The sequence below is a fragment of the Equus przewalskii genome, chromosome 8 (assembly GCF_037783145.1).
Source record: "Equus przewalskii isolate Varuska chromosome 8, EquPr2, whole genome shotgun sequence".
Taxonomy (NCBI): Eukaryota; Metazoa; Chordata; class Mammalia; order Perissodactyla; family Equidae; genus Equus; species Equus przewalskii.
In genome coordinates, this window is record NC_091838.1 from 25208820 (window position 1) to 25226433 (window position 17614).

The following is a 17614-nucleotide window of genomic DNA, read 5'->3' on the forward strand; positions in this document are numbered from 1 at the left end:
GTTTCATTGACCAGTATACCAGAGCACACAATAATAAGGTAGATGGGGAGTGGGCTTCCCCCCCGAGCTCTGACTCCTCTCCGGAATCTCCCAGACCCACACAGGTTCATATGCTAGGTGATCCTTCTCTTTCCCTAAAAAACTAAGCCCCTTTCTCCAGCCCCTAGAATTATGGCACCTTCTGTAGTTCCTTATAGGTGATTTTGCTCAAGATATACATGTATGTTTGGATTAAACACATCAAAGGAAACAGAAGAGGAGTCTGATTCTCTTGAGCAGAACTTTCTATGGCACGAAGGTTATTTCTTTACTTTTAGCTTTGCATATGTGCCATTACTTTTTCTCATTTTCTCTTCTTCTATGGCACTTTCCAGAATATCATTTTCCATGCTACCTGTTCATTCCAGGCTTTCCACTCACACTGGCAACATTTTTTACCAGTGCTCTGGACGTAGGAACTCTTTACTTCTCGCGCATGCCTCAGTTTGGGTACTGTGTGAAAAAGGTGGAGAAGGACTGGTTTTTTTAATACAATAAATTATTATTACTTGTTAGGGGGAATCAGAAGATTTTCTAGTGTTGGGTCATGGAGAAGCTTCGATTTCTTGATTGGACCATATTTTCAATAAATCACTTTCTTCCTGGCCTTGGCCTTTACCCCCTAACCCGTGTCCTTCTGGTTGGTTTCCATCCCTACTCCCTTGCTTCCTTCTCTCCTTCCCTTCCTCCTTTCTTTTTTCCTTCCTTCTTCCCAGGAACATTTATCCTTTAAGCTTGAACTAATTTTTGTCATCAATTCTAAGCATCATGGTAAACCCTAAATATTAAATGTCCTGACCTGAGATCCTATTTTAGGTTATTTTCTGGTTGTGGTCATATTTCTCTCTGCTTCTTTTCTCTTCTCCCACTGGAATTCTGTCTTACCTGGCCCCTCAAATCTCAAGATGAAAAAGTAACAGCGATAAAATAGAACAATAATATTTTTTCCTAGAATCGTACAACTAAGCATTTGACATACATTTCATACCATACATTTTGAATCTAAAAGATGAAGAGCATCTGTACATCTAGGGTAGCTCTCTCATGTGAGTTTCAGGTTTGATTTCTAACTCCACTGGGCACCTGTCCCTGACAGCGGCTCAGACTTAACCAGTCAATTCAACAAATTGAAATTCATCACCTCCCACCTATTCCCTCAGTCCTCAAATATCCTTTTTTTCCTTTATTGCCTGTAGTCATAAGAGTTAACACCACCTACCCAGTCACCCAACACAGAGACTTGGAGAATCTCCCTTCTCCCTCAGCTCTGAGTTAATTTCAGATAGTGTTGATTCTACTTTGTTCATAACTTTTGAATCTGTCTCCTTTTTTCCTTCTACATAATTACTGCCTGAGTTCTGGGCCTCACAGTTTCTCATTAGCTTGTCTTGTCTTATCTCACTTCCACCTTTTCATTTCTCCTCTCACTGTTGCTGAATGATCCATCTTTCCCCCCTTACTTACGCACCTCTGTGCCTCTCCAGTGTCCAACTGGAGTTACTGAGGTGCATATTTGCCCTTCTGTGGCTTGTAGCGTACTAGAACTGGTACCAATTTCCTTGTCTTGTTCTGACTGTGAGCTCTTGATGGTAGGATTCGCTCTTATTTCTCTCTGGATCCCCTGTGTCTTGAATAATTTCTGATACATCAGAATTATGCAATATTATTTGTTAAAAGATGAGTAAATGCATTAAAATATTTTGTGTACCTTTTTTTTATCACATTAATTCTTTGAGTCTTCTACTTGCAATGATTTTTCAGCCCTGCACTGCAGACTTTTGGCAAATCTGGCCCTGCCCATTCCATTCCAGTAGCATCCTTCCATCTGGGTGTCAATGCCTCAATACATTAAGAAAAGTCCCCAGCACTCTCTTCTCCTCAGAGAATAATTTCAAGTACAAGATTCAAAGAATTAATGTGATAATAAAGTAGATAATAATAGGCAGTTATTCTTACAATGGTATCATATTGCTATTTGTCATGAGCAATACGATGGCAGTGGAACCAATAGGACTCTCCAAGATCCTTTGTACAATATTCTCTCTTAAATCTGCTGTTAGAATTATAATGTTTCGCGATTTGCAAACACAGTAATGACTAATCTATATTTTTAATTACGTGTTTTCCTAATGAGAAAATTCTCTAGGTTAGAGAGTAAATGAGTATGACAAAAGGTCCTAGAAAGTATAATATTTAAGAGCATTTTTGGAAAAAATCTCTTATGGGCCATAACATTTCCATGATCCTGACATAAATTTGAACTATAAATTAGACCAATTACTTTTAGATTGGTTTCCTTTTGGCAGAAATTTCAAGAGTAAAGTCAACTTGACTTTTTGACCATTGACCCAATAAAATGGCAAAGCTGCCATGCTTTGAGTAATCTAGTTAGTCCAACAAAGTCTGGCATCTTAACAGGCCCAAACTAGTTACTCAAACCAGTCTTCAGCATAACATTCAAATGATTATTCTGCGCAGTCCCGGAGGTATTCATTACAGACAAAATTGCTCTTGTTGCCTTGCATAGAGGCTGAGTTTTCAATGGGAAATGAAAGGATGCCTGGAAAAATAGGCCACCTAATTAAGTTAAACTACTCTAGCATTTGGCTTGACATCTTCATTACTCAAAATTAAAAAGATGCTTCACTTGAGCACACAAGTTACTATTGTTTATGTTGTTTTCTTCCTAAATTGGCTTCTTACATGGAAGTCTGTTTTTCAGAATTATATCTTGAAATAGCTCACATGTTTCTTACAGTTTATAAAAATGTCTTAATAGCTATATGGATACTAAATAGAGGCATCATACAAATATATATCTTAGGGCTCCTCATAGTCAAACACATCAGTCTTTCTGCGTATTTTCTTGATTATTTTACGCTTTGATATGGTTGAATTTTAGAAGATTTTTTATCCCGTATTATTTATCATTATTATTTTTAGTTGGGTATTGATTCTGTTAGCTATAAATGATTAGGTACATGAGACATATGAATTCCTTACAAAAATTTAAAGTAGACCCTAAAATTTAAACTGAAATTCATTCGTCCAGTAGAGGTGTTTTATATCAACCTCTCTAAGAGAGCTATTTTAGGAACACTTTAAGACATCAACATGTATAGAACACACCGTCTACTGATTTCCAGTTCCTACTCATTGACACTAATGAGCCTGCTGACATGCTAAATGTTGTGTATCATATACATTTCCAAGCTGTGGGATTTGTGAATATAAGACTCATTTTTTATTTCAGAAAATGAATGTTTGTTGCTGAGTATGCTCAAGAATTTTATTATCATTGTCTAAGAGTATGTTTTTTCAAGCATCAGGGAAATGAATTTCAGTGATAAAAATTATGAAAACATCTGAATGGAACAGCATTAGTGGTAAAAACAGATTTCCAAAAAGCGTCAAGCTCCACTTGGAGGATGGTTTGCTCAATGGGCAACTGTCAAATGACACCAAGACGTGTAGGCACTGGGAAAAGGTGTTGCTATTCCAGTACTCAGCCTGACCCATTATGGAGTTGCATTTGAAACATTTAGAAAGCAGCCCTTTGGCTTGTTCAAAATTGTATTTTGAAGAGTTTTTGCTTTAGGACGTGAACAGTTCTGAAAAGCTAACTGATCCTTCCTGTTAAATTTTGCAATTTATAACATGCTAGATTTTCTTTTCTGGCCCTTGTTATAATAAACCTGTTGCTAAAGAATGTCTAAAAAATAGATATAGTGTTTCAAGTTAAGAATAGTAATATGTTGAATGATGTCATCTGTCTATGCCAACTCCATATCCAAGACACTTAAAGATTGTTCTAAGCAAACGCTAAACTTAAATATGCCAATATATCAAATGAAAGCCATCTTGCCCATTTTTAGTATAAGAATATTGAGGCTTGGAAAAGCTGAGGTATTTTCCACCCACCCATATCTCTTCTGAGACCTCCTTCTTCATATCCTCATCTGCTACCCCAGACACCTTTAAAAAAGTGTCAAGTTTCCTTTTGCACTTTCAGTTCCTCGGTTTTGGAGCAGACTTAGCTAGACTTCCCAGAAATACAAAGAGGGTTTCGGTTTAATCTTTATCTATATCCCTTTTTTTTTTTTTCTCCTTTCTCGCTTTCTCCTGTGTTTTTTTCTGATCTATGTTATTTCGCAGTTTGGATATAAAAATTTGCAACTATAACCCTAATGGTTTGAAATTAATTGGGGGTTGTCTTGGAAAATGCTCTCCACCCATTCTTTGCTATTTATAAATTATGATCATTGATCCTGTTGCTAGCAGAGTTCAACAAGTGACTTCTTAGTCCTAGCATCAGGTTTTTCACATGGAATAGCCTAGTCTGAAACTCGCAAGAGGTCTGATGGTCACCATTGGAGACCAATAATGAAGGCTTCTCTTCATGTCACTGGGCCTCCTAGCAGTTCAGAAAAAGGCCCTCCTTCAAGAAGAACTAAGCCTACTGTGAGATGTTATTTTCCCAACACACAAAGCAGAGTGGCTTTGGAGGAATGGGAGTTGGGGCCTGTCATAGGATTGCAGGGATGGGGCAGGACCAGCAGCCCAGTATACAAGTTGCCCTCAGGGAAGCCTGGATTCATCTGTACTGAGGATGAAGCCGTTTATTCCTTCTGCTCTGACTTCAGTTAAACTCCTTGCTGGTCAAGATGATGCTAAGCTCTAGTAGGAAGCTTCTGCTTGGCTGGAAGTTGAGGTTAGCGCTCTCCTACCCACAAGGTAATGAATGAATTAGATCCATCATCATAATACTAGCTATCTGTTGGCAGCTACTCATGTCGGACAAGGAATTAAGCAAAGGTTTGCGTACATTATCTCCTTTAATCCTTAGAACAGTTCAGGAGGATGAGAGAGGTAGAGTGACTGGTGGAACATCAAAAAGGTAGCAACTATTGGAGCTAAGATCCTGACCTGGAAAGGCCTAATGCCCGAATCACACTCCATCCTTGGTCAGCTAGGCTTCATCTTATTTTAGACCTTTAAGGTCAAACTGTGAACATGCTAACCTCAATCCTCGTTAGTACTGAGATAACCGTAGTGTACGTGTGTAGGAATTCTCTGAAAAATGTTGGGTTGAACCAAATGAAATTGCAGATATTTGACCATCGTTTACCTACCAAAGCAGCAATTTCACACTTGATTTCATCTTTCATATTTGTTCAGACCCACATAAAAGCTGCATCAAGGCGAAGTGTTTGTTTGCTGTCCCTACCTGCGTTCCTCCAGAGCTGAGCTCCTTCTTTCCCCTCTTTTCCAGCATCTTCTGTGCCTTTGCCACCACTGCTACCCCATTTCCTCCATATTCCTACTGCTTTTCTTGTCCTGGCCCAGGACTCTTTGCCCATCCTCGGGACGTTTCTTTTTCTCTCCCAGAAAGTAAACGAAGTCCAGGAGGTCTTTCTGCAGAAGACGTCTCACCCCTCCCCCTGATCCTCCCCAGGGATCCCACTTCTGAGGAACTGAAGGATGAGGGGTTCCATCTTCATTAAACTGAGGAAATTGTCTCCAGTTGTTCAACTTGTTTTCCTTCCATGTCCCTGTCTTCAGCATCAGCTTCCTTTCTAGCAAAGAGTTTAACAAGTGAGACAATCCTCAAATATCTAGGGATCCTCTTGCAATTGTTTCCTGGTAAAAGATCCAAAGAGCACGAGTTGCCTATCAGAGTGCGATGAGTAGAAACAGGAGCCTTTCTTTCCTTTTTCTGGCCCCCTTGACTGCGGGGGGAGCCAAACTGAGAGCATAGGCCATCTGCTTAGCTCTCCGCCTCTGCTGATCTGGCTTCTCTGTGAAGAATTTGAGCTTACATCCCCAATATTTACTGACTTCTGCACAACAGACAAAAATGGAAGGAATGGCCATAAACACATAGAACATGTATTTTTAAGTTTATATGTAAAATATGTACATCTAAAAAGAGGCCAACACTGAATGCTCAACTTCGTGCTTGCTGCCTGCATATGATTTAGCAAACAGAATCTGACCGTAAGCAAAAATCAATTTAACACAGGTTTTTAAAAAAAGACAATTTATTAAAGCTCAAAGGCTGAATATGTTTTAAAATAGTCTATTAAAACCCAATGCATTTTATTCAATTATTAAATGTAAAAAAATCTATATAATGATGCCATGGCTTTCTCCTCTGCCCAACTAGTTCTCTAAGTATGAGCAAATCATTGACCCTCTTTGGGCCTCAGTGTTCCTTGTTTGCGGAGAAGGGGGCATCGTCTCTGAGGTCTTCTCTCCAGCGAGCGAGCATTCTGTAATTCCATTTGAGCATTAGTATAGAACTCTAGAACATTGTCCTAAGGAAAAAAGTGCGTGAGGTTATTCATCACAGTGTGGTTCATAACATAAAAATCTGAAACACCCTAAATGTCGGGAAGCAATGGAATAAATTGTAGAAAATGCACACAGTGATATAATATGTAGCCATTTAAACTATAATGTGGATGATATTTATTGGCATGGAAAATTATTCACTATCCATTTTAAGTGATCAGATCAAATTATATGATGATATAATAATGATGACAATACTGTTGCTAAAATTTATTGATTGCTTTTGTGAGCCAGTATGTTACTCTAATTATTTATGTTATCTCATGTAATCCTGCTATACCCTTACTACATTGAATGCTATTATCATCCTTATTTTACAGATTTGGAAACTGAGGTTTGGAGGAATTGAGTAACCATATCTACTTAGAGATGAGCTGAGATTTGCATGTAGCATTTTTAGCTCCAAAATCAGAGCTCTGTGATTGGGGTTTTATTATTAAAAACAAAACCAAAATAGCAAATGTAGACTAAAAAGAATCTTGAATGATACACATTTTAATAGTGGGTTGGTTTTTTTTTTTCCTGAGCGGTTGGATTGAGTGAGTTTTTTTCATGTACATATTTTTTTCCAGTTAACATGGATTATTTATAAAATAAAGCAAAAAAATGTAGAACTGAATCTCACAATATATGAACTCAATGTGAAAATTGAAAACATCTGGAAAACTGAAAAAAGTATAGCCTGCATCTGTACATATAATTGTATGCTAAACAAAGAAATTTAAATGTGTTCATTCTCCCCTTTAAACACTGAAAATGGACTGATGACCTATTACAAGAAGAGCATCCTTGGGCCCCCACTAGGGTTTCAGAAGTAGCTCCTCCACTTCGATCTGCTCTCTCTGGGCATCTGAGTGTGGGTTGTGGGTTGTAGGGGGAGTACATTATTTGTTTCCCAGAAAGTTGGGTTTTTTTTAGCCAAAGGGGAGGCCCTTATGACAACCACACACAACACCTGGTTTTAAAATGTCCCCTAAAAATACAGCTCGAAGGTTCATGTAGGCCCCAAACAATACTGAAGGGAAACAGATCTCTTCTCCATTCCAGTACCATAAATGAATTACAACAGGAGAAATGCCTATATGTAAGTGCTAAAGACTTTTCTGGAAGTCCGAGGAGAGATGGCTCTAGCACCAGCCGTGATTCCCAGGAGAGGATTGGGCTACCCTGCCCCACACACCACTGATCTGGGAGAGCTTGCCTCACTGCCCCGGTGCCCCGCAATCCTCAAAGCTTCAGCCTATCGGTGGGGTCAAATCTCGCCCGATCCTGGCCCTCCGGAAGAGCCAGTGTCAGGCATTTTCTGCGGCAGCCTCGAGTCAACTCTGCTTTCTAGTCTCACTCAGGTTTTGCACACTGGTTTTTCAATTATGAAAGCCCATAATCCAATAGAAACCAGTTCCAACAGTGGCTTGCATTGGGCCCAGTACCCCAAAGTTTGTTTTGATCGGTGAGACCAATCTTGCTTTTGAAGTTTTCTTGGAGATTGAAGCCCTCGCCTTGCTGTATTGTCTGGACTCGCTCATTTGTTGGTTTTGTGATCCTCTCTTGATCACTTACTGCATCTCAGCAGAAGTGTCTGATCTTCAGGCCCTGTTATCAGGTTAAATCTGCTTATAACAATCCCTTCATCATCCCAGCTTTGAATAATTCCTCTTTTGTTTACACTCTGATATCACTTAGCTCGACACTGCAACATGGTCTTTATTGGGAGCCTAAGTTCTTATATCTCCTCTAATTTACTTCCTTTATAGAAAACTGTGTTTTATAGTTCTTTGCTTCTCAAATCTCACTTTGCAGGATGCCTTGCTCTTAGTAGGTACACAACAAAAGCTTCCGTGGCGAATGAGACGCTCTTGCCTTTTACTTAACACAGGTTAAAATCAACGAGCACAAACAAAATTAATGTTGTACTTTCTACCAGAAATTGCATTTTGATAACTGTTGCTTGAAAAATTAGTACATTGTGTGTTTTTAAATGAAGATGATTTATTGCTATTGTCTAGCATGTGAAGAAAGACAGAAAAATTGTTTGCAGGATCATTGGCTGGAGCACATGAATGGCACTGTTGGACAATTCTTGCTGAGTGTTAAGATGATTTATGTAACAGACCAAAGCTTTTCACAGTAATACATTATAGTCTCAAGCTATCAACCCTTGTTCATGCAGAGACAAAAGAATCTGAAAAATACTTACTTCTGAAAGTCTTCTCAAAAGAAATTGGAAATAATGTTGATGCTGTTTAAACTCTTTTGAAAGAAACCACCATTACATGCAATATCTTAACTTCTGAAAACATATAGAAGTCGTTTATCATTTTTCTAATGGACTCCTCAGTTTGCTTTCTATTCAGTTATTTAAATCATGCAACAAGAATTTTCAATAATAGAAGATGAAACATCTTTAAACATTGGCATTTTTCTATCCTAAACTTTTAGGAATTATGTTACAGATTAAAAATTAAGGCATTCTGTATACATTCGATGGCAGAGCTATTCATCCTTCAAATAAAGAGCTATATGAGAAACATATTTTACAATGTTATAACCATAGCCATATTTTTAGTGTATGCATGATTGCATGAAGCCATCACATAATTTAGAGATATGTACAAGATGATATCTTTTGAATTCTTCTGAGTTATGGGACTTCTTTCCACCAAAGATTGAGTGCTCTGTATAATGATTGCAATATGTGGACAGAGACCCACAAACACAAGGCCTGTTTATGGGAGAAACTAGATTTTAAGAAGGAAAGAATAGGCAAAGTCTAGAGGAGATTTGCCATTATTTGTTCCTGGTCACATGTATTAACACTCTATCTAGACAGTATGAAACCTGAATTTTCTGCAGTCAAAAGAAAAATCCCACTTCCAGATGTAATAATGTAGAATAAGAATAAAAAAATAAGAGCAGGTTCTAGCAAAAGGAAATGTGGATTGCAGGAGGAGAAAATAATGTAAACAGGATACCCAGGTCATGGAATATGGAAAGCAATATGATTAAAAAGGAATGTGAGTATGTAATTAAACAGACAGGGGGAATGAGATCTTCCAGAAATCAAGTGAGAAGTTTCCATTCCTTTTTCACTGAAATGGGGATGCTGGAGAAGGTTGGACCTGGCGAAGGACAATGGCTTCAGTCAGATGGCTGGAAAAGCTTCCAAATAGATCAATCAAAACAGATCGGAAGCATCCTCTGTTACTGTCCTAACTTAGTCTCTTGTCTCAAAAACAATCCACCTGATTAGCAATTTGATCTCCCTGCCAAGAATCTCCCAGGAAAGGCAGCCTTTCTAGGACACAAGAGAGTATGTTAGAAAGTATAGCTTTTGTTGCAAACTCAGATGCTGAAATTCTGGTTGCCAAATTCATTCTTATTTTACTTGGTCACTGGGAGTGGAACAGTCAGGAACTGATGAGCCTGGATTGCAGGCCTGCCGGCGGAGTTCTCTGAAAAAGCAGAATTGTGGCACTATGCACTGTCATTATCATCTGAGCTCTTCAGCATCCTTCACCTGTTCACCATTTCCCACTATCTTTTTATTCTTTAATTTCAAAAGTACAATTTAATCCCATTAGCATAAAGGTTAAACTTTCTCTTAGCTGTTAATGGGGAACAATTAAATGACTACATTATGTATGAATGGGGCTACACTTGGCAGGTGTGATCAATGGCAAATATACTGAAATTCGTTTATAATGATGTCTCAGTCCTCTCCCATACTGTTTATTGTTGTTTGTTTTCTTGGACATGACCCAATCCATGGCATATATAAACCCAGTTAACAATAACCATAGCTATGCTGAAGCTGCCATTTATCAAGAACTTTCTACATGGCAGACATTTACCTATGTTACGTTTTTGTTTTCAATGCTCGTAAGAACCCCATGAAGAAGGTTCTGAAACTGAGGCTCACAGGAGTGAGAAGCTTGCCCCAGAGTCCACACTAATAAATGCTTCAGAGAACCTGGCTACAGTCCCCGTCTCTGGGGCATGGTCTCTGGACTCCAGAGCCTCGATTCTTTCCAGCACGTTCTGTGGCCGTTCTTACCAGTCACTGAAGGAATCATTACGAGTCCTCTCAACTGGACCAAAACCTCTCTCCTGTCATCAGAGAAAGGTGTAGCACTTTATAAGCTAAATATGCAAAATACCACTGGTAAGACTTTAAGAAAATGACTTGAAATAGTCACTGAATCTAATATTTAGAACCATAGAAATACTCTCTTGAGGATGATGATATTTTGAAATTACTATTTTAATGCTTCCAACAGTGCCCTGGTGGCCTTGAAAAGTTCATACGTATTCCAGAATTAGCCAAGCCTCATGACAGTACAGCCCCCTCTGACCCACATTCCATGACACTTGGCTCCTGCTCCCTGCACGCACAGGGATGCACAGAGCCTCCCGCACTAAGATAGAGCAGCCCTCTGGCATACCCCAGCACCAGCAATATGATGAGACTCTCCTGTGTCTGGGACCAGTGAGTAGCTGAACATCAGGGAGAATCTGGTTGAGTAGCAGTAATATAATTTTGAGTTCTTTGGATCATGCAGACTGGCTCTGGTTTATAGCAGACCACTTTGCATGCTTCCTTGTTTCTTATGAACCTTTCTTTCACATGGTGAAGATCCAAGATAAAATTTAAAATATTGGCTTGAATTTCGTACCACTATCCCTGAATACGTCCTTTCCATTTGTGTAGATGGTGACCATTGACTTTTATCATTCCTTGGGGAGGAGGGAAGCTGTATGGCTTAGACTGCTGATCAGATTCTGATCTCTAGACTAGGAAGGGTAAAAGGCACTATAAAAGGTGATAAGGAAGATGATGCCACCTTGGAAGGCCCCACCTCCAGCATTTTACACTGGAACCCAGCTTCACAGATCCTCAGAGAACATGGGATTGACTCCTTGGTGGTCTCTAACTCAGGCTAAAAAAATCGTAGCCCTGCGTCTCATGAAGATATGCAGGGGTCTTGAAAGGATCAAATGATCTTTTGTCTCAAGGGAGTTGGAGAATGAAAAACCCTTTAAACTCCTGGCTTCACCAGGACTTGAAGGAGGAAAATAAGCCCAAGTCAGAAAAGGACTCTGAGTCACTAGACAAGTACAGCAGGTCCACTGTGTCGCCCAGGGATGGCCTTAACTGAAGCCTTCCCTGACTACTCTGCACCATGTCTCATCACCTGTGTCCCTGTTTCGGTGATCAGTGTCCTGTCTTGCCCTCTCTGCCCACTTGTCTAAAAGGCCCTTGCTGCTGGCCGGGCATCAGACCTGATGTTCCCAAGGGATCCTGATGTGGAACCCAGGCTTCCACCGGGTCCTTAGCTGATGTTCCACCTGCAGTGGGGATTAGGTTCCAACAACTTCTGAGAGTTAAGGGGCCCCAAACTCACCCTTATAAATCCTCTGGGACCTCGGCGTCACTATGGGATGGTACAGGCAAGCCACTTCAGAGGGACAGATCAACAGCCAGAGAAGGACACCAAACTAGCCTGCCCCAGCCTTTCTCAGGCTACTTAAGCCTTTACATCTCTAACGGGCTATTTTTGGCTTCCTGGCATGCTGAGAGATTAATGTTACATACCATGTTGTTGACTGGCCAGTGCAAGGTTTTGAGAACACAGGATATTTATTCAAGCCTATGGAATAATAGTGGTATGTTCACAAACTTCATGCCTTTAAAGAGTCGTTTTAGCGTCCATTCATTCACATATGCATTCGTTTAGTGATTAATTTGTTAATTCGTTCAACAAACCCTGAACACCGATTCTAACCAGGCAGCTATGTGGGGAATAGGGAAAATATTGAATCATATCCTATTGTAATACATCCCCCCCAAAACTGAAAATTGTCCTAATATATAACTTATTATTTTTAAGTCAAACTTATTCCTATTAAATTTTTAAAAATCAGAATAAAGATGTCATGTCATAGATATCAATGTTGAGGAATTAGCTAATTCATTTCCACATAAAAAAATATTAGTAATTAGTCTGACATTGAAGTTTTTTTAAGATCTGTGACATTTTGACATTTATACAATTACCACGATACTTTTATATGGCATCAATTACACCGTAATAGGGTCATGGCAAATAACCATATCATGACTTCTAATGCAGAGAACAGAAATGACTAAATAATCTTATGTTGTTAAAATTGTTGATCCGCATTACTCCCCATTACGGGCTAAGTTGTAGTGTCTGTGGTTTGGGGATATAAGTGCATGGATTAAATAACGTTAATGTGTAATTACATGAAAATAAACCATGTAGCTTAGTTAAATTGCCCTACAATTGTTATCACTGAATGTAAAGTGATACCAATTAGACTTTCCTTTAAACCATCACAAATTAAGATTTAACTACTGAAGAAACTCTAGAATGTAAAGTAATGGTATACCATAAGTAGACTATCCCTGAGTATTTCAGAGGTTTAATTGGCGTTTATAAAATTAAAAACATCTTTCTCCTTTATCACTGTCATTACTTGTACCTTATTCAGGAGAGTTTCAAATAGACACCAATTAATTTCTTAAAAGATATGTATCAACATGTTCAGCCTTTGAAATGTTGACAAAAAGACAAATTATGAATTCTTGTGCTCACGTAAATACTTGGTTTTAGTGGGGTGGGCATTGGGGTGGAATTTGGGACAAGGAGACACCTAATACTAATGCTAATACTAATTCTTAAATTATGATATTCTGTTGATCAAAAACAGTTGGATATTGGCAACTTTGTATCATTCAACCTAATAAAATAGTAGCAATTAAACTACTTATGTAAGTCTCACGGCAATAAAAATGCCTTCCTCCTTCGCATATCCATCCTTCGTATGTACTGAGTTGACTGTTTACCAGCGAAGTGAAAGTTTTTTAGTTTCTGAGTCTCAATTTTCTCTTCAGGAAAACAAGGTAATAATAGCGACACAAAGGGTTATTGTAGAGATTAAATGAAGACAACGTAGTCAAAGGACTCAAGCCAGTGTTTCTGTGAAATCAGCATTAATAAACGTGCTTGCCCTCTCTCTCACCTCCCCATTTCGCATCTTTTATGCTTCTTCTTATGTGAATGCTTGTACCAGGAACTGATGGTTTAGATCTGTAGACTCATCTAAAATACATCAGGCAAGTGAGAATTTAATCAAACTTGTAATTTTGACTCAAAGCACTAATAAATTTTTCAGATAAGAGATACTTACTGTAAACAGGAAAATTTGGTAACTGATGATTGAACTTTTAGAGCTGGTGATCTTTTTTATAGCAGAACGTTAGATATTTAAGGAAAATTATCTGCAGAGATGAGACACATCTTTTCTTCATGTACCCCAGTGTCTAATCTGCACGTGCCTCTATGTGACCAGGTCTCCATTCCAGATGTTCCAGGGAGCTTTTCATTTAATCATGTCTTCTGACAGCGCCTAAACGAATAGATCGGAACTTGTACAACATTTAGCAAGCACAACTTGAAGATTTTCTTTCTGTTAGACAAATAGACGCCATCTGGAAAAAATAACCCCAGGCACTTGGACGCAGGAGCTTGAAGCTTATTGGCTGAACAGCCAGTGAATACCTTACACTACTTTCTTTGGCTCCAACCCTCTGCCTGCTCATTTCCAATCCTGCACACTTCAGCAGGCGCTGTGCTGTTAGACAAACGAGTCCTTGTTATCCACTGCCTTAAACGCTATGAAGACTCACTTAATTTGAAAGATAGGCTTGCAAGAATTATCCGGACCCAAATTGTTTCCTTCGTATTATAACACCTGCTCTATAAAGGACTGCTAAATGTCGCTGTGTCTTGATATTAATTGGTAACAATATTTTATTCATTCCTCATTTTTTCAATGTTTGCCACATTCCATTTTTAAACAGGAATGTCCTCATATAATCTTTCTTTCCTTCTTTGCTCCCTCCCTTCCTGTTTTATCTAAAGCCACTTTCTAAACGGAAAAGCCCCATGTGTGTTGGTATTTATTTTACTGATTGACTTCTATTCCTAAATTACAATAATATTGATATTATAAATTTTTTGAATATTAAAATGTTTCAGTATTTTGAGAGGCAAAATACCTTTCAAAATTGGCTGAACTGAATTTAAATGACTACCATATTATTTGTTAGCTTTTAGGGGAAAGTCAAATAAATGTGAACAGTCAAAAATCAAGAAAGCAATGTGCATTTTTATTTTGATGATATCATCTTCATGATAAAAGCAGCTTTTTTCTTTTGGTGAGGAAGATTGGCCCTGAGCTAACATCTATTGCCAAACTTCCTCTTTTTTTTTTTTCCCCCTTCCCCAAAGCCCCAGTACATAGTTGTATATCCTAGTTCTATCTAAGTCCTTCTGGTTCTTCTATGTGGGATGCTGCCACAGCATGGCTTGATGAGTGCTGAGTAGGTCCACACCCAGGATCTAAACTGGGAACCCGGGGCCGCTGAAGCAGAGCGCATGGACTTAACGGCTACACCACTGGGCCAGCCCCAAAAATAGCTTTTAGCAATATTTTTTTCATGTATCAAACTATCCGTGCAACCACACTTATGCAACATGCTTAAGTTACTTCTTTTCTAATTATTTTTCTTTTGTCAGTTGTGAGCATGTAGCTTTTCAAAACCCAAAGCAATTGCCCCAGAACTTCTGGAATTCATTTTGTTACATCTCGTGATCTGAACAGTAGAGAAGCCTATGAAACATGTTTGATCGAACATTAATTTTATAAATTGCCTTCCTTCTCCACAATTTCCATGAAAAAGGTATTCAGCTAGATTAAAACTCTGGAAAATTTTAATGGGACCTTTGAAATCTGTTTGAGTTCAGCTTCTTGGAAAAATACAACTGCCTAATGGAAGCATTCTTTATACAAGAAGCAGATATGCCTTTGAGGCAATTTTCTTCCATGCCTAATAGTGAAATCACAGCAGGATAATCTGCCTGTTTGAAACGTCTTTGCCAAATCCATAATGCTGCCTGTGACAATATCTGAAGGGGGCATGTGTGTTTGTTCACGATGAGAAAGAAGTTGGGGATGATCATTTGCAAACTGTCACTGTTGTCTTTTCAGTCCTACCCTGGTCCAAGCCTGGAAAGTGAAGACTTTAACATTCCGCCCATCACTCCTCCTTCCCTCCCCGACCACTCGCTGGTGCATCTGAATGAAGTCGAACCTGGTTACCACTCTCTGTGTCACCCAATGAACCATAATGGCCTGCTACCATTTCATCCGCAAAATATGGACCTACCTGAAATCACCATCTCCAACATGCTGGGCCAGGACGGAGCACTGCTTACCAACTCCATTTCTGTGGTAAGAATCTGCTTACCGATTTGTGGTGGGGAGCGAGGGGCACAGGGAGCGCAAGTTCTAATTTAATGCCAAAAGTTTTAAATTGTAATAACAGACATTCTGAAACTAGGAATAAGTTTTTAGCTATGGAATATGTTCTCCATAAGTCCTGTAAAATCCTAATCGATCAATTACGTGTTTGATCACTCATATTTATAACCCAAAGTCCTAAATGCTATGTGAGACTGAATGTCCTGTCACAAAGCCAAACTGTCTCACTAGCTTCCAGATAAAAATATATCTGAAAAGGTGCCACCTCTCATCGAGGGCGGGATCTCTCACACAAGCAAGATCCCACATCTTCTGAATAGGAACTGCTATTAAATTTGGCTTCTCCCCTATATTCCCCTCTCAAATTCTAAAAAATTTGTCTAATAGGAAAGCAAGAAGAAAATTTTTATTTTTATTTGGAAATATAATCTGGCGATCAAAATTTATCTTCATTAAAGTTTGATATTAGACTTGTCACTCTGAATCTTCTAATGTTCTATCTACACTTCTCAAATTTAGCGGGAATATTTTATCTACACTTCCGAAATTTAGTGAAAAAGTAGCAAAAATTTAATTCCCAGCCCCTACCCAGGTAGTCCAGGGGTCTGTTATTTTTTTTTATTTTTTATTTTTTTGAGAAAGATTAGCTCTGAACTAACATCTTTTTGCTGAGGAAGACTGGCCCTGAGCTAACATCCTCGCCCGTCTTCCTCTGCTTTATATGTGGGATGTCTGGCACAGCATGGCTTGACAAGCTGTGTGCAGGCCCACACCAGGGATCCGAACCATCGAACCCCCAGCCAAATCGGAAAGTGTGAACTTAATCGCTGCGCCACTGGGACAGACCCCAGGGGTCTGTTATTTTTAACAAGCATTCCATGCTTGAGACACACTGACTTATAAAATCTTTTCCTTCTGATTTTTGTGTCATCTAAAAACTTAATAATTTGTCTATATCTCAAGTAGTGAAAAATATTTTCAATAGTATGTGGCCAAGGACAGAGCTTTTTACCCTGACATAACACTCTCTCCCAGGTTAACAGTGACTTTTAATTAGCACTCTTTGGTTTCCGTTGTTCAATCAATTAACAGTCCAGCTCAGTCTACTGTCATTTTCGTAAGTCACTGAACAGTGCTATCGTGTTCAAAATGAACAAACTGATTAGCTTGCTCATTATATTGTTTCTGATAGGAAAGTGTTCCGTATTATCACTTATCTAAATCATTTGGGGATGTATCTCTAACTTGAGTGACTTCACAGGAAGGTTTTTCTGTTAATCGTGAACATCAAGGGGGAAAAAAGGGAGAGTCTAAAGAAACCCCACAGGAGTTTTTGGAGAATGAAGCCCAGAGCCTAATGCCATGGTCCTGTATAGAGTTCTAAGAACTGGCAGCCAGCTGGGTGGCCAAGAGGGGAGAACTGGTTCGCAGCATTAGCAGTGGCAGGAAAGTCAGCACTGTTGCCCCTGTTTTTCAGATTTCATTCCCCTGTGTCATTATCCTATTAACTACGACTTCATAAAATAGAATATGGCTTTTCTAACAAAAATACTAAATGTGTAAATCTGAATAGTGATGTGTACTTCAAAGTAGTCACCTTGAAAAACCATATGCCAGTTCCGCTTTGGGGCTAAGCCTTCCCCAGACCCAGTTCATAAATCAATATGGCATCCAGGTCATGCCTTTATAGGCAACCCCTCTTCACAAAGAAGGAGCGGAAGAGCAGGTACAGTAGATAAACTACCAGTGTTGTTCTCTATGCTTCCTCACAGTGTGAATGGAGTTGGGTTATAGGAGGAATAATGATATATTTAATTATATAGTTTAAGTCTCAAAACCCTTTCCCCCCTTAGAATTTGCCATCTTAGCATTC

At 39.0% G+C, this 17614-nt stretch overlaps 1 protein-coding gene across 4 annotated transcripts in view; it reads left to right on the forward strand.

The window, feature by feature from the left end:
• TOX (thymocyte selection associated high mobility group box) overlaps positions 1 to 17614 on the forward strand; it is a 290420-nt gene that overhangs the window by 151675 nt on the left and 121131 nt on the right. For all 4 annotated transcript variants that reach the window (XM_070630540.1, XM_070630541.1, XM_070630543.1 and 1 more), the window contains one exon: positions 15469 to 15711. In XM_070630540.1, the coding sequence (XP_070486641.1) occupies positions 15469 to 15711 (243 nt within the window). The remainder of the gene's footprint in view (positions 1 to 15468; positions 15712 to 17614) is intronic.